The sequence below is a fragment of the Leuciscus leuciscus genome, assembly GCF_965113295.1.
Source record: "Leuciscus leuciscus genome assembly, chromosome: 23".
In the NCBI taxonomy this organism is placed as follows: domain Eukaryota; kingdom Metazoa; phylum Chordata; class Actinopteri; order Cypriniformes; family Leuciscidae; genus Leuciscus; species Leuciscus leuciscus.
The window spans coordinates 21,589,051-21,609,969 of NC_138747.1; the positions used below are offsets into that span (position 1 = coordinate 21,589,051).

At 37.6% G+C, this 20,919-nt stretch overlaps 1 protein-coding gene and 2 long non-coding RNA genes across 7 annotated transcripts in view; 1 reads left to right on the plus strand and 2 right to left on the minus strand.

Moving 5' to 3' along the window:
• The window catches only part of LOC309488535, a 200,374-nt gene extending 180,779 nt beyond the window's left edge, over nucleotides 1-19,595 (minus strand). Inside the window, exons 1-7 of one of the 5 annotated variants that reach the window (XR_014202151.1) lie at nucleotides 19,456-19,470; nucleotides 18,874-19,245; nucleotides 18,459-18,495; nucleotides 18,208-18,278; nucleotides 17,879-17,934; nucleotides 17,556-17,637; nucleotides 17,043-17,153 (exon numbers count right to left, since the gene is read on the minus strand). This is a non-coding gene — a long non-coding RNA (uncharacterized lncRNA). Of the gene's footprint in view, nucleotides 1-15,486; nucleotides 16,482-17,042; nucleotides 17,154-17,555; nucleotides 17,638-17,878; nucleotides 17,935-18,207; nucleotides 18,279-18,458; nucleotides 18,496-18,873 lie in introns of those variants that run through there. The other 4 variants (XR_014202152.1, XR_014202148.1, XR_014202149.1 and 1 more) reach the window with 4 other exon arrangements.
• On the minus strand, nucleotides 3-4,688 carry LOC309488492 (uncharacterized protein). The gene is made up of 4 exons (XM_082156766.1): nucleotides 3,992-4,688; nucleotides 3,762-3,897; nucleotides 3,163-3,220; nucleotides 3-938 (listed from the first exon to the last, which is right to left on the minus strand). The coding sequence occupies exons 1-4, from the start codon at nucleotides 4,585-4,587 to the stop codon at nucleotides 244-246; spliced, it is 1,485 nt and encodes a 494-aa protein (XP_082012892.1). The 5' UTR covers nucleotides 4,588-4,688; the 3' UTR covers nucleotides 3-243.
• LOC309488575 lies at nucleotides 15,051-15,790 on the plus strand. The gene is made up of 2 exons (XR_014202198.1): nucleotides 15,051-15,220; nucleotides 15,265-15,790. It is a non-coding gene; the product is annotated as an uncharacterized lncRNA (long non-coding RNA).
• Nucleotides 19,596-20,919: the final 1,324 nt, after the last annotated feature.

Consider the following 20,919-nt stretch of genomic DNA (forward strand, 5'->3'; position numbering starts at 1 on the left):
TCTGGGATAAAATGTGTCTTCAAGCTTGTTGCTTTAAAAAAAACAAAAAAAAACAGTTGAATAAGTAATGTCAGATTTATTCATGGACTTTATACAATATGGCATCATTTTACAATAAAAATCATTGTTTATAATGTTGTGTGAGATCACATCTGTTGTCACTGTATGAGAATTTATTCAGAGATAAATGATTAATACTTACATTTAAAAGTTGTAGGTTTCTGTAATGTAAACTTGTCAGCACTACTTGGCCCATGCTGTGACAAGATGTTTATTTTGATAATTGCTAAGCAGGCAAGCAACGGCAAAAATTTCATTAATGCTTCCAGCAATTGACAAAGGAATAACAGAATCAAAAAGTTTATTCTCCTTTACCCTTCGGATGACTCGCTCAACGTGCACTCTTACACGAGCAATTTTCTGTGTTTGGAGGACACTGGGTGCTGGCATCTGGCTTTTTTTGTTGAGAAAAGGTGGACAGTACACTTTACACTTCACACAGTCAGTGATCAGGAAACCTTTATCAACCATCACGGCCATGTCATCAGTTAAAAGGTCAGCCAACCCTGACCGCCTAAAGAGTTCTTTATCACTTATTGACCCCTCATAGAGTGAAGAGATGAAGGTCACTGGACCATGAGGGGCGATCCCGATAAGTCCTTTCATTGTACAGTGAGATTTGTACTTAGAAAACATCTCACTTTGGAGGAGAGGCGAGGATGGCGTCTGGCACTTGAGCTCTGTACAGTCAACTATTATCTGAGTATCGGAGAAGTCTTTGAAATCATCAGGAAGGCGAGCTTTAACGTCTTCAGGCTCAATCCAGATAGCCACCGAGCCCAAGAGTGTGTACAGGTAGTTGGTCCACGAACAGATAATGCGGCTTACAGTAGAGATGTGAATGTTGAAACGGTTTGCCAAGTCCTGCTCCTTTAACCCTCTGAGGTCTGAGCTGTTTTCTGGGCTCTGGAGGTGTTCTGACATGCTCTGACATTTGTGTTTTTTTCTGTTACTAGTGACATTTTCATGGCTAAAGTCTAATTACACTGTATTCAGCACAAACTCTGCTACAATAATATATCAGCAGCATGTATGTAAAAGTTTGTAGTTTTGAGATAATGACATTTATGCGTGGTTTGTGAAAATACAAAAAAAAATTCTCATTGAAATAAGGCCATGAAAATCATACTGATTATTTCTTCACAAGACTTTTGAAAATTGTATGACATAGCCTAGAATATTTGCTCCAAAACTATGTGAAAATCACCCTGACTGCTCATTCAGATAAGACAATATATTGATTTAAAATTTCTAAGACGTGTTTTGTGTGACAAAGCCATATGCGAAGAGGCGTGATCATCTCATTAATATGTAAGCTTTTAACACCTGAGAAAGACAAAGACACTCCCCTAACTGCCCTATTAGGAGCGATCAGGCCCTGTCATTCAGAGCAACCTTGCACAAAGAATGAGGAGATTTAAAAAAAGAATGGCTTTTAGATTGTTTGGATTTATTTACAACACAACACAATCCAAAAATACAAATGACAAAAGAGCACATTGAAAACAATGATCCAAAGACAGAGACCTTTGTGCCATTCCTAAAAACATTGTACATACATTTCCAATGTGTTTGATTTTCACTTTACCATGTTCATGTACAGAGACTCATGTGAATGTTGAAGTAAGCAGGACTCAGTTGCATCTGGTCCCTGAAAGAAAAAAAAAAAAAAAAAAAACTGTGAACATACTGATATCAAGAGAAACTATGGGCTGCACGATTTTGGGAATAGATTTTAGATTTTTCTGGTTAAAATTTCTTTTTAAAATTCACAGAATACACACACACACACACACGTTTCCAACAATATATAATGAACACCAGGTTTGTTGTGCCTTGTAGGCATAGGCTACGCAGTGCTGCATAAAATAATAATAACAATAAATTAAATCTTCCAAAAGATTTCAAGAACAACTACGCTAGAGAAAAATATATTGATTATCATATGTTACTTCAAATGTTTCCATTCGTTATGATGATATGAAATGAGATAATAGTAAAAACATAAAGCCTAATGTTTGGTGCATTTTTCCTTTCAAACGCAATCGCGCTCCAAAATATGATACATTAAAACGCACAGCGCGCTCCAAAATATGATACATTAAAACCCACAGCGCGCTCCAAAATATGATACTCAAACCCACAGCGCGCTCCAAAATATGATACATTCAAACGCAATCGCGCTCCAAAATATGATACATTAAAACCCACAGCGCGCTCCAAAATATGATACTCAAACCCACAGCGCGCTCCAAAATATGATACATTCAAACGCCATCGCGCTCCAAAATATTAAACATTATGGTTATACATATCTATGTTTGAGCAGATATCCACAAACAGTATTTAACAGGAAACACGGGTCTAAATAGTATAATATTCACCATATATCTAGCAACAGTTCAACTGCAATGTGAAGTTTATGCAACAATACCATAAACTAATAAGTAAGAATTTCTTACCTTACATCTTTCTTGTCTTCAAATCGCGTTCTTCTTCTTCTGAGGTAAATCCAATGTAAGCTCAGACGTGTCTTCCAAACTCGACGAAAAGCAGAGACTTGTGAAGTTTTTTGGTGTTTTGTGTTTGAGGTAACGAGGGCGTTCGCGTCCCATGTGGAGATTTGCATGTGAATCTCTTTTGCGCGAGTGGGCGTGTCGAATTAAAAAGTAATTAGCAAGCGTTTGAGATACTGGACATCCTGTTGGTTTTATACAAATTACTTAAACAGAGAATATTTGTTTTCAGTTTGAATCCGATCATTTAAAAGTACACACTTAAATGTGTATAAAGGTATATGGCTCATAAATGTGTGAGAAGTATCTGCTGAGTTTTGTTTCAGTTTATAGACGTGCTCAAGAAAAAAAAGTTCACCGCGACGGAGAGGCAGAACGCACACCCTGTTTATTTTACAAAAGCACAATGTTTTGATTTGATTGTAAGTGGACACATACAAAAGTAGAAATATCACAGATTATTTTTTTTACATTTCTTTTTTCTGTATAACCATTAATGACGGAGTAATTTAAGTTTATGTTGCTGCTATGTGAAAAAAATCCAGCAAAACGCGTCGGCGCGTTTCTCGACCTCAGAGGGTTAAACCAACGGACAAGTACATTAGGAAAAGGACTAGCTCATCGATGGGTTGCAATGATTGTCTCTGGTGAGAAAACACACACACACAAACATCATTAAACCTAATGTAACCTCTCTAGTCTAATAGATAAAAGGATGTGCAATTATCATTACTGCTGTTGGTTTATAATTAAAAATACAACAGCAATAATACTCTACATGTTACTGGAAATTCCAAATGTGGGACTGTGACTGCAATAGGCTACTCAGGCACCTTACTTGATTTTTTATTTATTTATTTTATTTTTATTTATTGATTTATACCTAGGGTGACCATATTCTGAGAATCCAAATGAGAGGACACCCTCCCCAGCATGGGCGTGACTAACGACCCCCCCAACTCAAATCTATAAATTAATATGGATTCAAGTTAGAAAATACTCAATCTAATATCAGAATGTTGAGGTAAATGCAGTCAGATGTCATTTTCATCTCACATTAATTTGAAGGTTTGCTTTGAAAAACCACCATAATAAATCAAATAAACTAAAGAATATTTATTTATGTTTGCAGAAAAATATTATTAATATTAATGATTATCATTAATGACAACTGCAAAAACCAACCGTGTGTGTGGGACGGACAGATGTTACTGCTTCATTAAATTTTTCAGCAGCTTTGGCCCTCGACGCACGAACCATTTTATGCACCGATGGTTCAACCAATCTCCAAAACAGCATAAAATTATGGTAACTGGGAAATCTATGGGAAAGGAACAGAAAGAGTACACAACGTTACAATATGGTCACGTATGGTCCAAGTTACTAAGGTCAGGGGTATCTTGTTCGCATCTTACCGTGTATAGAATCGAATGTCGTCGTCAGAGTGGGCGAATCTTTGTAATCCAAATTTACAGCTAATTTTCAGCTCCTGTATCTCTTTCTTTAATGAGTCATTTTCTTCTTTTAAATTCCTGTTTTCGTCGATTACCGAGTCCATGAAAGCGGGTTCTGGGGCAGATGAATAGTCATGATCAGCAGCAGGAGTGCAGTCCATATGTTGCCCATTTTCTGCTGATGCCAGCTCAGGCTGAAGTTTGCTTACTCTGTCCCAAACGCTCAGTCTTGGTGATGGGATGGAGTAATCATTCCACTGGAACAATACCGGGACAGCTCCATTCTTTAGTTGCCTTTTCCCCTCCGGTGTTTTCGGCTGAATGATCTGCTCCGGTGTGAAGTGCAAACTACAGACTTTGCTGTGTCCTGTGACAATGAACTCATCACAACGAATATTCACCAGCCACCGCTTTCTGAGTTCAACATCGCTGGGAAATCCGTGGTAACTTAAAACGCCGTTGAATTTAGATGATGACGTGCATATGGGAACACAACAATGTTCATGATATTTTCTCTGTTTCCTCTGGAAAAAAACTCTATCTTTTTTAAGGCTCATTTTCCGCTGTTTACGCCGCCGTCATATTTCGCCAAACAGGAAAAGAGCGAGCCGTATTTACCCGTTGCGGATATGACGTCAGGTTGCTATGTGCAAGGAGCCTATTGTATCTATATAAAAATATACTAGGTACCGGTATGTGACCGTGAGGAATATTTTACCACCGGTTAATCAACGTGTGACACCGCTGGGGGCTTTTGAATTGCTAACTTAAAAACGAAAGTAAAATATGTTCGTCCGCACTGACATGGATAATGGTGCAGAGCGAGCGTTTTCAATGAATTCCTATGGAAGTAGGAATGAACTAAAAAACGTTCGCTCTTCTCTGCCCGTTCCTCGCTGTGGACGCACACCATATATTTATATATATATTTGTTTATTTATTTATTTATTTTTGTTACATATATATAATGTATTTTTTTTGTTACACATATATATATATATATATATATATATATATATATATATATATATATATTATTTTATATATATATATATATATATATATATATATATATATATATATATATATTTATTATTATTATTTTTCTTACGACTATTCAGGCACTTTTGGGGCCCTTAACATGCTCAAAAACTCTTGAAACTTTGCACATGGGTCAGAACCCGTGGCCATCAGGCTGGAACCCGGGCGTGGCATGGGGGCTCGACAGCGCCCCCTGGAATGGGGTCCGAAAACTTGGTCCATAAATCAAACACGTTGCATGTAATAATATGAAACTCGGTACACATAAAGATCTCATCGAGCCGAACAACTTTCGTGCTCTAAGTTTTACGCCAGCCCAACAGGAAGTCGGCTATTATAGGTTGTTTGGAAACGCTTGCTGTGGAATTTGAAACACTCCTCCTAGAGAATTCATCCAATCGCCTCCAAACTCGGTCAGCATGAAGTCAAGACATTGAGGATGCTAAATTGAGGACGGATTTTTGATATCTCGAACGGTTTGGCCGTGGCGAGGACACAAATTTATGGCGAGAAAAGAGAAACACGAAGTGGTATAACTTCTGCACACATTAACTGATCTTGATGAAACTTCAGCAGTGTGTTCGTGGTAAGAGGCCGATCAGATGGATGTAACTATTGTGAGTCAAAGTTATAGCGCCACCAACTGGTAGCAGGAAGTGTGTCACTTTCAAAATGCTTTTGACAAAAGTGGGGGGGGGGTTACTTTTACCCACAGTTACAAAAATCAGTACGTATATTGGTCTCATCGAGCTGGACAACTTTCTAATTCACAGTCATTATCTCCGACCAACAGGAAGTCAGATATTTTGGTTTGAATGTGGATTTTTTGGATATTTCAGACTCTGAGTTTTTAGCTACTCCTCCTAAGTGGTTTATTTTATTCACACCAAACTTTTTCAACATGATGAAAATACATTAACCCTCTGAGGTCTGAGCTGTTTTCTGGCCCTGGAGGTGTTCTGACATGCTCTGACATTTGTGCTTATTTCTGTTACTTGTGACATTGTCATGGCTAAAGTCTTATTACACTGTATTTAGCACAAACTCTGCTACAATAATATATCAGCAGCATGTATGTAAAAGTTTGTAGTTTTGAGATAATGACATTTATGCGTGGTTTGTGATAATACCAAAAAAAAATGTCACTGAAATAAGGCCATGAAACCCATACTGATTATTTCTTCACAAGACTTTTGAAAATTGTATCACGTAGCCTAGAATATTTGCTCCAAAACTATGTGAAAATCACCCTGACTGCTCATTCAGATAAGACAATATATTGATTTAAAATTTCTAAGACGTGTTTTGTGTGAAGAGCCATATGCGAAGAGGCGTGATCATCTCATGAATATGTAAGCCTTCAACACCTGAGAAAGACAAAGACACTCCCCTAACTGCCCTATTAGGAGCGATCAGGCCCTGTCATTCAGAGCAACCTTGCACAAAGAATGAGGAGATTTAAAAAAGAATGGCTTTTAGATTGTTTGGATTTATTTACAACACAACATAATCCAAAAATACACAACAAATGACAAAAGAGCACATTGAAAACAATGATCCAAAGACAGAGACCTTTGTGCCATTCCTAAAAACATTGTACATACCTTTCATTTCCAAGGTGTTTGATTTTCACTTTACCATGTTCATGTACAGAGACTCATGTGAATGTTGAAGTCAGCAGGACTCAGTTGCATCTGGTCCCTGAAAGAAAAGAAAAAAAGTGAACATACTGGTATCAAGAGAAACTAGGCCTGCACGATTTTAGGAATACATTTTAGATTTTTCTGGATTTCACAGAATACACACACACACACACACACACACACACACACACACACACACACACACACAAATGTTTCTTATATATCTCACAAATGTTTCTTATTATAACAATAACCTATAGCAGCCTATAAATCTTCCAAAAGATTTCAGTAACAATGCTAGAGAAAAATATATTGATTATCTTATGTTACTTCAAATGTTTCCATTCGTTATGATGATATGAAATGAGATAATAGTAAAAACATAAAGCCTAATGTTTGATGCATTTTTCCTTTCAAACGCAATCGCTCCAAAATATGATACATTAAAACCCACAGCGCGCTCCAAAATATGATACATTCAAACCCACAGCGCGCTCCAAAATATGATACATTCAAACGCACAGCGCGCTCCAAAATATGATACATTCAAACGCACAGCGCGCTCCAAAATATGATACATTCAAACCCACAGCGCGCTCCAAAATATGATACATTCAAACGCCATCGCGCTCCAAAATATTAAACATTATGGTTATACATATCTATGTTTGAGCAGATATCCACAAATAGTATTTAACAGTAAACACGGGTATTCACCATATATCTAGCAACAGTTCAACTGCAATGTGAAGTTTATGCAACAATACCATAAACTAATAAGTAAGAATTTCTTACCTTACATCTTTCTTGTCTTCAAATCGCGTTCTTCTTCTTCTGGGGGTAAATCCAATGTAAGCTCAGACGTGTCTTCCAAACTCGACGAAAAGCAGAGACTTGTGAAGTTTTTTGGTGTTTTGTGTTTGAGGTAACGAGGGCATTCGCGTTCCATGTCGAGATTTGCATGTGAATATATTTTGCGCGAGTGGGCGTGGTCGAATTAAAAGTAATTAGCAAGCATTTGAGATACTGGACATCCTGTTGGTTTTATACAAATTACTTAAACAGAGAATATTTGTTTTCAGTTTGAATCCGATCATTTAAAAGTACACACTTAAATGCAGAGGTGGAAGTAACGAATTACAACTACTCACGTTACTGTAATTAAGTCGTTTTTTTGGGTACTTGTACTTTTTTGAGTATATTTTTAAATCTGTAATTTTACTTGTACTCAAGTACATATTAAGCTAAGTAATCTACTTCGCTACTTGTAAAATCACATTTCGTTACTGAGTACAATTTGAATTGATATTCAAATCTTTGAATGGCATTTCGGTAGCCAATAAAAATATTCGATCGTAAACGGACCAATAAAACCCCTGATATTTGGATTGAATGAAAGCCGCCGCAGTCGCAGCAGGTTTTGAAGAGCTGATCATGAAGGAGGCGAGGAGCTCAGAGTGATTAATGGCTGGACTGAAAGTTTGGAACAACAAACTACATAGTAGTACTGTCAAAATATCTATATTTTGATACATATCAATACTGAAATATCTGTCAATACTCATTTTGGCCTATACACCAATACGATACCAGCTGCGTGTTCTCATTCTCTCATCTCAACGACAGCGAGTTTGACACACCCGCCTCCCCTCAGCGCGGGATTGCAGGTAGGCCTATTACGCATAATTTTATTAATACCTGCAAGTTTCTATGGCATATTTTAATGGCAAATGTCACGAACAATATTATAACGCGAGGGCACATTCATGTAATCGCAGAAAACTGGACGCGAGCTCTCAAATGTAGGCTACGAATGAACTGGACTCGGATATTGAGTGTGCGCTCTCGGACTGTGTGTCATATCATGTGTAATCGCGAATCTCTCCAAGTGGTTCTCACTGCAGACTCAAATGACGTCCAGCTCCAATCTCTCCATGCTCTTGAATTAAACGCTGTCAAAAGTTATGAAAAATCTAGTCTTTTTGCAAATTAAATTCAGTTTGAATTGAAATCAAGCTTCCTCGTGCTGTGTGTGAGCTATTGCAACAGTTCACGTTACCCTATTGTAAAGACAAATACACTGAGTGAGTAAATATTAGATTATTGTAATGGTTATTGATCAATGTTTAAATATGTAAACAAAAGCCTGAATTAAAATCTCTCCTTATAAAGTGGACGTGTCTCTTCAGAAGACTTGAATTAAACTTTTCCATTCAAATAGATTACTGTTACAATGAGTGTTGTGCTTTTCAATGCTTGAAAATAATGATTGCCTTGACAAAATGGATGGACAAAAATGTAGATATTAAAATATTTAGTATGTAGTAGTTTTCCCGATGGTATTAAAAATTATAGGCTAGGCCTACTGAATATTGACATATTTCAAGGTGTCATATTAAAGTTAGAAATTCCAGTATCCACTAATTAATGTCCTTCGACAATAAGGTAAAAATGTGTTAAAAGTAGCTATTTTCTACATAAATCTATGATTTGGTTGTATATTTTTATTGGTAATGCATTAACTATCGCCAGCTAAAAAGTAATTAGTAACTAGTACTCCGAGTAGTTTTTGAGAAGAGTAATTTGTACTTTTACTTAATTACTTTTTTGACACCAGTACTTTTACTTGTAATTGAGTATTATTTCAGCAATGTAACGGTACTTGTACTTGAGTACAAATTTTCAGTACTCTTTCCACCTCTGCTTAAATGTGTATAAAGGTATATGGCTCATAAATGTGTGACAAGTATTCGCTGAGTTTTGTTTCAGTTTATAGACGTGCTCAAGAAAAAAAAGTTCACCGCGACGGAGAGGCAGAACACACACCCTGTTTATTTTCTTTATTTTACAAAAGCACAATGTTTTGATTTGATTGTAAGTGGACATATACAAAAGTAGAAATATCACAGATTCTTTTTATATATTTCTTTTTTCTGTATAACCATAAATGACGGAGTCATTTAAGTTTATTGTACTACAATGTGAAGAAAATCCAGCAAAACGCGGGGGCGCGTTTGCCGACCTCAGAGGGTTAAAGATGCTAAATTGTGAACGGATATTAAATATCTCAAACGGTTTTGCTATGGCGAGGGATTAAAGGAGTGTCAAAGAAGGAAACACTGAAAGCCTCATATCTTCTAAAAATGTAATTGTACGCCATTTATTTCTATATAAAATTATACAAATATCAGAACTAAACCCATTTTATTCTTTTTTTTGTTTTTTTCTTTAAGAATTATGTTTAAGTTAAGTTAAGTTTAAAGACAGCCAGAATAGTTGTTTAGTCCAAAAAATAAATAAATCAAGTCATTCATAGTGCTATGCTGCCCTCTTGTGTTCAAGGTAGGCCTATAGTATTTATATATAAATATGTTAGGGATGTGACTCTGGGAATATTTCCCCACCGATTAATCGACGTGTGACACCGCTGGGGGCTTTTGAATCACTAACTTAAAAACGAAAGTAAAATATGTTTGTCCGCACGGACATTGATAATGGTGCAGAGCAGAGCGAGCGTTTTCAATGAATTCTTATGGAAGTAGGAATGAACTAAAAAACGTTGACTCTGTTCTGCTCGTTCCTCGCCGTGGACGCGTACAGTTATGAATGCCCGTGCAGCCGTGAGCATTTTAGTTTAATTTTAAAATTAGCGCCTTTCGGGGGGGCGGATTGCTTGAATTTATTTTACAAAAGCACAATGTTGTGTTTTATTGCGACTGTACACAAATATAAGTTAACACTTTGCAGTTTGAATGGTGTCCTGTTTGGACAAAATTACGGAGTATGTTTTTATGTGTCCACTGTTCAATCGCGCCTGCGCCACACACACACACACACACACACACACACACACACACACACACACACACACACACACACACACACACACACACACACACACACAGACAGACATTCCAGCATTGCAATCTTGACATCGCAGCCTGTTCATTATAGCCTTAATAAAATATAATAATAAAAGTCAACCTAACATATAAAAATTACACTGCTCTGTTTAAATAGTCAGTTTTTTTTTTACAGTTATATATATATATATATATATATATATATATATATATATATATATATATATATATATATATATATAGCTGCGAGCAGCGATGGAGGGCCAAAGCCGGTGACACCACCATCCCGGTGCCTTTAGTGTAACTAAAGGCACCAGGGTTGCGATGCTACCGGCTTGGGCCCGTAATCGCTGCTCGCAGCTATATTTGTTTTTCAAGGTTTCAGGGGCTTTTGGGGCCCTTAACGTGCTCGAAAACTCATGAAACTTTGCACACAGGTCAGAACCTGCGGCCATCAGGGCCTGGCTAAAGCTGGTACCCGGGCGTGGCAGGGGGGCTCAACAGCGCCCCCTGGAATGGGGTCCGAAAACTTGGTCCATAGATCAAACTAGCTTGCATGAATTAATATGAAACTCAGCACACATATAGATCTCATCGGGCCGAACAACTTTCGTGCTCTAAGTTTTGCGCCAGCCCAACAGGAAGTCGGCTATTATGGGTTGTTTGGAAAACGCTTGCTGTGGAATTTGAAACACTCCTCCTAGAGAATTAATTAAATCGCCACCAAACTCGGTCAGCATGAAGTCAAGACATTGAGGATGCTAAATTGCGGACGGATTTTTGATATCTCAAACGGTTTGGGCGTGGCGAGGAAACAAATTTATGGCGAGAAAAGAGAAAAACGAAGTGTTATAACTTCTGCATACATTAACCAGTCCCTCCAGAAACTCGCGATGTTGCGATCGCGCCAATTCACGCAAATTCAGCCAATCCACGCGATTTATTTGCGGCCTTGCAATTTCATCCAATCTCCGCGACTTTACCGCAAATTCGACCAATCAGTTTGGTCCGTCACTGCACGCGGCATTATTTTCACACAGAAGGACTTCCTTATCAGAGAAAGCAGGCATGAGCGCAAATACATCACACTTACCTACAAATATCACTGCGAAAAGACCGTGCAAAGCAATTCCCTAATGTTCTCCATGAAAGTGGAGGGAAACTATTTTGCACTGTGTGCAACATTGTCGTGGAACACAAAAGAAAATCCTCGCTTGACCGACACTTCTCTACAGCAAAACATGCCAGAAGGATGTCCGTGCAAGAGCCTACACGGCAAGTGACTATCACCCAAGCTGTTGCTCGCAAATCCATTGCAAGCAGCGAAAGGAACAAGGTAAACAACAAAACTTCATAACGTTTGTAAAACTAGGTCTGTGGTGGTTTGCTTTTGTCAGTTGTCAGGCAGGCCTTGCGTGGGCACAGGTGATACTGCTAGCGAGTTTGAGAGGGGCAGTTAAAACTATTTTTCATGCTTTCACACGGTAGTTTCATCAATCATTTATCCAGTGTTTCCCCTACATAGACTTAGCCGCGGCAACAAAATGCTAAAAGTCGAAATATTTTACGGGGACAACATGATTTTTTTCTTAATTCACCCTTCGCAGGGAGCTTGATTGACAGGCGATCTAACCAATCATAAACCGCCATCCGCCATTTTGTCCGACAAAGCAGTCAGGGGATATAGCAGATTAACATTGGAGGATTTGAACTTGAAAAACGGAATGTACTGATGCCTTTCCACGGTTTAAAACAACATTCCTTCTTATGTTCATTCATGTTTATTTGATGCTATAAATGAACTAGAAGGAAGAGATGATCGGTTCACGAGTAGCTTTAAATGATGCTCTACAGCGATCTGTCAGACACATTTAAGAGCCACAAAATGGTATTTATCGTTTAGATTTCTTTTTAAAAAATGACCAAATTTGAAAGGTGAGACTTTGTTTAATATGTTTAATATTAAAAGTAACCGAAAAGTAACCTGGTCTGTCCTGTCTGTCAGTGTGTTGTCAGTCTCCTCTCTGCTCCGCGATGTATTTTTCACTGCGTGAGAATATGGTGTGGCGTGAGAGCAGCGTAGCTTGTCGGACATAGCAACAATAACTAAGGGGGGCGGGTCTTTGCGAAGGAAAATTGACAAACTGATATCAGTATTCCTGCTGCTGCTCCTGAATAAAGAATAAAACATGACAGTAAAAGCTAAATTAGTTACATAACATAAATATAAGAGTTGTAAGGGTGAAGCATGAACTAATATTAATGTTACCAAGCAAGTGACCATATGTGTGGACAAGTAATGCATAAATAAAGGAGGAGATAATAGTGATAGTGAGTGAAGAAACTATCACTATCACTATTTTTATTTGTTTTTTTTTTTACACATCTCACTGGTGAGTTGTGCTATTTTTACAATTGGCCTGTTGGCAACCTCATTCAGTCCTTTGGGCTTACCTGGTGCCCATGGGCACCACACTGGTGACCCCTGCTTTAAACAGTGTTCTAAGCAGGGTCATTTTTAAAGTTTTGTACTGGTCAGTCTTTTAAAAACAAAATGGTTAAAGGTGCTCTAAGTGATGCCGGGAGTGTTGACATTCGAATTGTTGTCAAACTAAACGGAGGCTAGCTAGACCCTCCTTCCTCCTCATCCCGTCTCCTCCCTCCTCCCCTCCCTTCCGGCATAAAGGAAAGTCAAAGTAGTCACTAAAAACAAAGTTAAGTTTTACTGATACTTCATTCAATGTGTAATGTCACCAAGTTAGATCAATTCTTTTATATATTGCAGAACAGAATGCAGAAAAAGAGAAACATTGTCTTAAAATCGTTTCGCCACCTGAGGTTATAACTATAACTATAGCTCCCATACAAGGACGCAGTAATAGCAAGATAACGTTAGCTTCGCGTTTCCCAGTGAGCATAAACAACGGCGGCGGCGTAAACAAATTTAGTCAAAGTTGTCAATAGCCTATAAATGAACATTCAAATCCATAACAAACCGTGGGTGAAAACAATAATTCACACAAATTGTCGCCCTACTGTGAATTTGCTTGACCATTTACAATAGAGATTGATCGCTAGCTGAAACATATATGTTGTATTCACCAAAGCTAACGCTGACTGCATAGTTCTAGGGCTGTCCCCGACTATGGATTTTCATAGTCGAATCAGAATCGTCATGTCTTGCCTATAGTCGACTAATAGTCGAATCATGTGTATGGGGGTGGGGCTGGGGGCGGGGCTTTAACGTTTCAAAGCCGCGATGTACAGAAAATCACACAAAGATATAGAAGAAAATGTATAAAAACATTTTTGATCAATAAAACTAAGAAATAACATAAATAACTCCAGAAAGGCCACACTGCAGATTTGCATTTCACATGCAAATCAAATTAAATCGGCTAAATTACCTGTGCGAGCAGGCCAGCCTACAGCACAACATCGATGCACCGAAAAAATAAACAATTAATTTACTAAATTATTAGAACAGAATATACCTTTCTAATAAATAAAAATACAAAACGAAATAAATCAGAATCAAGTCACAGGATGAGGAGCAAATGTGTGCAAAATGCCTTTAGTGCAGGGGAACATATATTCAAAACACAAGCCACAAATAGTTAGATTAGATAACCCTGACAGATTAATAAATAAAATAAAAATAAAGAAATGATTAAAATAACGATAGTAGCCAGAATTTTCAACTTTGTCTTTTTAACTGCAGAAACAACAATAAATGCTAAACTGGAGTGGCAGTCTTTTTAGCTAAAAATGTTCACAGCATCCAAAAATAAAATTAGAACCGGCTGAAAAGTTTTGAAATCATTTGTACCTGATCGAGAGAACAAATCCTGAACGTCTTTCACTCGGTCTGTCCGTTGGAGTCTTTTCAAATTGTGCGCGCGGATAAAATACATTCTAACGTGAAACCCAGTCTATGCGTGAAACATGTTAACGGTGGCCGGCAGAAGTGCGATCATGGTTTTCCTGATGCTAAATCCAGCCTTGGAGAATATCCTTTCTAATCGTGTACATCCACACTTTAGATTTTCTTATCCCAGACATTGTTAAAGATTTAAATCCTTGCCGCGAAGACGCTCCTCTGTCGGTCACGGATTGAAAGTGAAACTTAAATCTGTCACGGGGTGTTTGGATTTATTCACGCACGTTAAAAAATATTTATTAAAAGCTTCTTTCTTTGCACATTTTTATATAGGCCTACAGCATTATCATAATAGGCTGAATATTAACGTATTTACATAAAAGCTAGTTCTATGTGAAATCAGACATTGAGCGCCCTCATATAGCCAAAGTGGCATGATCCTCGTTTCATAACACCTCTGCGAAGATTCGACCGTGAGATCGGTAGTCGAATCAGGCTCCTCCTATCGAAGCATCGAATCTTCGACTATTCGGGGTCACCCCTACATAGTTCTAGCTAATTACATCCTTGTGTTGGTTTGGCGAACATCCCAGCTAACAATTTTACGTTCTGGGAACGTTCTGGGAACGTTAGTTTTTGGTTCCCAGAACGTTCCCGGAACGTTCCCAAGAACGTTCCCTATTGGTTAGCCAGGAAAGTTTTCTTTACGTTAATAGAACGTTCCCTATAGGTTAGGGGAACGTTCCCGGAACGTTCCCGGAAGGTTCTCGGAACGTTCCCGGAAGGTTCTCGGAACGTTCCCGGAAGGTTCTCGGAACGTTCCCGGAAGGTTCTCCTAACGTCTACACATCCTGATATGCCTGTACACAAATTATAGGTCTACAAACAACATAATCTACATTGTTTATTGTTCAAACACTTAAAAATCCTATGAATATATTATTACAATAAATTGAATTTACAGAAACTATCATTAATAAGTAAATCAATCAGTTTGTATTAAATAAATAAATCAGCACACAATCCATGTTTTTGTTGATTCATTGTTTAATTATCAACCTCAAATAAGTCATCAAAAACAGCGTTAGCAAAATGTATTCAGGAACAGTAATTTACATTTAATATTTCAAACATGAAAATATTTCAATAAATAAAACTGCACAAACATTTTAATTAAAACTATCTTTTTGCAAACTGTAGCCTATAACTTAGAACAAAATTGAAAAAGTCTTAATTTATATACAATATACATGAATGTGCCAATCTTCACTCCGCTCAAAACATTTAAACTCCCAAAACCATCTGCAAATTTAACAAGAAAATAAAAAGACAACGCGTTACATGTACACACAATCCCATGCCAAAATTCAAGCCCTGTAATGGCATTAAAATTAATCCGGAGCAAATGAAAAGAGTGAGGTGGGATTGTGTGTCACAAGCTGTAGGAGATATGAGAGCACGAGCACTGCTGGTATCGTGTATTTATTCAGATATTTCAGCATCAATGTGTATAGAAAAATTTATATATTTGAAAACACTACATTGCATTTATTTATATTGCACTATTTATTATTTCAGACTACAAATCAAAAAAGGAATGTTTTAGGGTAAGGATATCCATTAAGCCTATGTACCCTTTAAGCCCACTTTCAACTCTGAAGTCAAATAAAAAACAGAGAAAATAATATTCAAGTCTAGTGAACTCTGACCTGCGAATTCGCTCTACATATAACGTATAAGTCTCACCTCCAATGAAGAATTTGAAAACCTGTAACTGCTGTGTTGTTTATGAGAGAGAAAGAGAAAAAAAGTTTGAAACTACTATCAATTTTTTTTTTTTATCTGTGACTTTACACCTACAAATTCCACTGTCACAGGTGCTCAGTTTTGCTATAATAATGCCCTCACAGAACATGGTAATAATCAGCCATCCATTCAAAAGCAAAGGTCGGTGTAGTTTACAGGAACATTTGTCCAGGCCAACATCTGATGTCTTGATGCCTTCCGCTGGGATCCCAGAAAACCTGAAAAAAAAAATATATATATTACAGTTCAAAATCTATCATACATACATCTCATCTGGTATCACAAATTATCATTCCAGGTTCACTTTAAGATATGCTCAATATTAGGGCTGCACAATATTGAAAAATTTAGAGTTTATTTAGAGATATCAGCCGTATGGTTTAGTGCATGCGCGGCTCCAGGTTTGTATCTGGTAAATTACCCCACTAATAATGCCCAGAATGGCACCAAACTTCTACAGTAGTACAAATAGGTTCTGTACTCATTAAACCAGGCATTGGAAAGTTTGTAAGTAAAATCAGGAGTTTATTTAAATAACATTTGCCTGATGGCGAATGCTACTGCTGACGCGAATGTTGATGTCACTTTATGAGTACAGAACCCATTTGTACTTCTGTACTACTCATTTTCCCCGACATAGAGCAGATCGGCACACAACAGAAACTGCTGTTCGGATGTTCCCTTTTCTGATATTTTAGCATTCGTGACATTTTAATTAAAAAAGAAATAAGAATTTTAGTGTAATAAGCGAAAATTAACAGTAAACCGAGATCACCTACCGCTGCAGATGTGTACGGAAGTGAAAAGCGGAAATGCTTAGACCTCTTTCCGGTTCGACTGCTGGGCGCTCCGCATAACCCCTATTGGGGGGATTTTGTAGAGGAGTGAACCTGCATAGAAAATTACAATAGATAACAAGCATAGATAAATACAATAGAAGAAAAATACAGTTGAAATAAGCAGTGCATTATGTTTTTCAGTTAAATCTGAAAACATCAGGTACAGAAATTGAATTATCAAAATGTAAAATAAGTCTTCACTGTAAAAATAAAATAACTATAAATTAATTAAATGTATCTTTGCTAAAGCTACAAGTCATTTTCTCTTTTGATGTTTGATCACCATTGGCGACACAAACAGCTGCGGGTACGTTAGGCTACTGTCCCTTTAAGACGAATGCACAGACCTAATATAAATGACACGCATATGTTTTCTTTCTGTTTAAAACACACAAGACTGTTTACGAGGAAACTCGCCAAGATGGGCATTTTGACAAGATGGGCTAAACTCACCTTCTTCATCTACTGACTATGGATGGCATCAAGGTCTTGTCCTGAAGAATCACAGGGCCAAACAATAGGGATTATATCTCATCTGGTAACAAGAGCAAAGCCATAACTTTAAGAACTCTAATGATATATTTACCCCCTGATATTGCATTGGGGGTATCAATTCAAACATTTTTAAAGGCTAAGAGTATGAGCCACAGCTGCCCAAGATATCTGTGAAAAATAACTGCCTAAAGTTGTCGACCCCCTGAACCACATTCAGCATTTAAAAGTACAAAGAATTTCAGTATTGATCAATAAAAAAAAACATACAAATACATAAATACCTTTGAGTTGGACAGTATGGTGTCAGTCTCATTGGCCAACATAATTCAAAACAGACCTAAAGAAATAGTAAGAATATACTAATGATCAGGATATCATGTTATCATAATAGTTAAATGAATTATTATTATAACTATGACCATTATAATATTGTATTAGTCGCCTATTATTTAGCTGATTATTTAGCCTACAGGCTTCTCAAGGACAATCTCACTGAAAAACCCTGGGGTTAATGATTTTAAAATGTGAGACTTATTTCAAAAGCATAAATCTTACAGACCCCAAACCTTTGAACAGTAGTGCACTGTATGTTTGAGGTGGTTTTGCTTACTAGTCATATGGTTCATAGCCGTGGAGATTGTCTTGGACAGGGGGTGCAGCAGGCCATCACAGCATGATGATCTAGGAACATAACAAGCTATTTGTCACAGAGCCAACAATATTACATGGGATTGGTTTAATAAAAGGAACCAAGCTAGAACAGAGTGAAATGCAGAAAAGATAAATATATAAAAATCTTAAGATAATATATTGTGAAATAAATGCATATGGAATTATTATCATGATTAAACAATAACTCACCCCTTGTTGTAGAGGATTTTTTTTCTCTCTCGCTATTCTGAAATCACATTTTAGCAATATTGGTAAGTGACGTCACTGATTAAGTTAACAATACAGTGCATTCTTTTAGGTTAAATAAATTAGCTTACTTCCAATCACCCATTGGCAAATTACCAGCAAAACTATAAAAAACTGTTATCTACACTAAATATGTGTTTAAAAACCCAAACTTTCATAAATAAGACCTTAACTTAACGTAACTTAGGGCTAACGTTCTCTTCTGAAACCGGTTAGCTTAGATGCTAACGGACTTTTTCAAAGACACAAAACCATTTCTTTAAAGTAAATATTCAACAGAAGCGTGTCAATTACACGTAAGAAATGTGTCAGGGACGTTTGTGTGTATTATTTGTGAGATTTTGTTGACTAAACTTACCTGAAAGCAGTGAAACCAACAGCGACAGACGGGAGTTTTGTTGTTTGTCAGTTGTTGATGACGTTTCTGGTTTCCATCTGCTGAGGAGCGCACGTGCGCGCTCCAGTGTTTGATTCCGCGCATGCGCATTAAAACACTTCAAAGTCACGCAGCATTTAAATAAACATATAGAATTAAAATGTATAACATAATTTAAAATATCATTAATAAAAAGTTATTGCGAATAGATCTGAACGTTGTTGGTTATCTTATAACCTTAGGGGACCGTACTGACGACGTTGTCAGTTGGTAATCTGCCTGTTAAGTGATATTAAAATAATAACCTGCAGAGAACGTTCCCAGAACGTTCTCTTTAGGTTATAAAAATAAAACCTAATAATAATTAACTAAAAAAGACTGCCTACCAATGAGCAAAGTTATTGATTACTTAGGCATTATCTACTGCCTGATAATGGTCATGTAATTAAGCATTTGATAAATGGTGTTAAAGCACAAAACATTGCAAACCATTCAATTGGTTTAAGAAAAATAGAACCTAAAAATAACTTACAGGGAATGTTCTCTTTAGGTTATAAATTAAACCTAAAAATAACCTACAGGGAACGTTCTTGGAACGTTCCCTTAAAGTTATAAAACTTGGTTGGACGTCACCACGACAGACCGGTACATCGACCGCATTACTGCAGAAGCTGCAACGATCCGTCTGTCAATCTCCCGTTCCATCCTTCCCTCACTCGCGAACAAGACCCCAAGATACTTAAACTCCTCCACTTGAGGCAGGAACTGAACCAACCTGAAGTGGGCAAACCACCCTTTTCCGACCGAGGACCATGGTCTCGGATTTGGAGGTTATAAAAAGTTATAAAAATAGAACTTAAAAATAACCTGCAGGGAACGTTCCCAGAACGTTCTCTTTAGGTTATAAAATTAAACCTAAAAATAACCTACAGGGAACGTTCTGGGAACGTTCTCTTAAAGTTATGCAGATAGAACCTAAAAATAACCTACAGGGAACGTTCCCAGAACGTTCTCTTTAGGTTATAAAATTAAACCTAAAAATAACCTACAGGGAACGTTCTGGGAACGTTCCCTTAAAGTTATAAAAATAGATCCTAAAAATAACCTACAGGGAATGTTCCCAGAACGTTCTCTTTAGGTTATAAATTTAAACCTAAAAATAACCTACAGGGAACGTTCTGGGAACGTTCCCTTAATGTTATAAACATAGATCCTAAAAATAACCTACAGGGAACGTTCCCAGAACGTTCTTGTTTGGTTCCCAAAAAAATAACCAAATGGGAACCAAACGGGAACGTTAGGGGAACGTTCTGTGTTTGCTGGGATGAACGTCAATTTAGAAAGAAAAATGGATTTACCTGTTCTGCAAAAACAGAGCAACTGAATGTCTGATTGGAAGCCCTTCTGCCGGCGGAGTTCTCGCCACCTTTCGAGGGTTTTTCCGATGTAAATTCGGGACTTCGCGCGTTCCTTATCCTTGTCCCTTATCCTTGTCCCTCTTCTTTGCAATTTGTTCATCGGAACGTCGTCTCTTTAGTCGTGTGTCGGCCATAATTCAAACTTCCCTCTTCATGCTTCTCTCTCGTCTCTCCTCCACACCCCCTTCATGTCCACACGCACTAACCCCCAAACCACACCCTTCAAATACTTCTTGTCGGTGATTGGCTGGAGCACTGTTTGTTGTGTTTCGTGGTGCGGGTGAGCCCAGTTTGTTTTTGTTGCCGTTTGTGGAGCCTGTGGTGTCTAGAGAGACCGCGTTTTTTCACAGTGTGTTCAGGGGACAGGCAGCTAGCGGATAGTGAGGAGATGTTTGCTGTATGTGACAAAAAATGTTTTGGCCTAAAAAACGCGTGACATCACTTAGAGCACCTTTAACATTGTGCATTGGGCTGTACTGGAGACAGTAATTGTTTAATGTCATTAAACAAATATGCATGTTCTGTTTACTCTTTGTCTCCTAAGATATGTGAAGACTGGGTTGCCATATGCACTGCCTTGAATATCCCACTCTCCAAAAGTGACCACCCA

Coding starts and splice junctions, on each gene's coding strand:
- LOC309488492 (XM_082156766.1), bottom strand. CDS start 4,587: ATGAGCCTTAAAAAAGATAGAGTTTTTTTCCAGAGGAAACAGAGAAAA. Junction 3,898..3,991: donor GACATTCGATTCTATACACG/GTAAGATGCGAA, acceptor CCTTTCCCATAG/ATTTCCCAGTTACCATAATT. Junction 939..3,162: donor CCTAATGTACTTGTCCGTTG/GTTTAACCCTCT, acceptor CAGACCTCAGAG/GGTTAAAGGAGCAGGACTTG.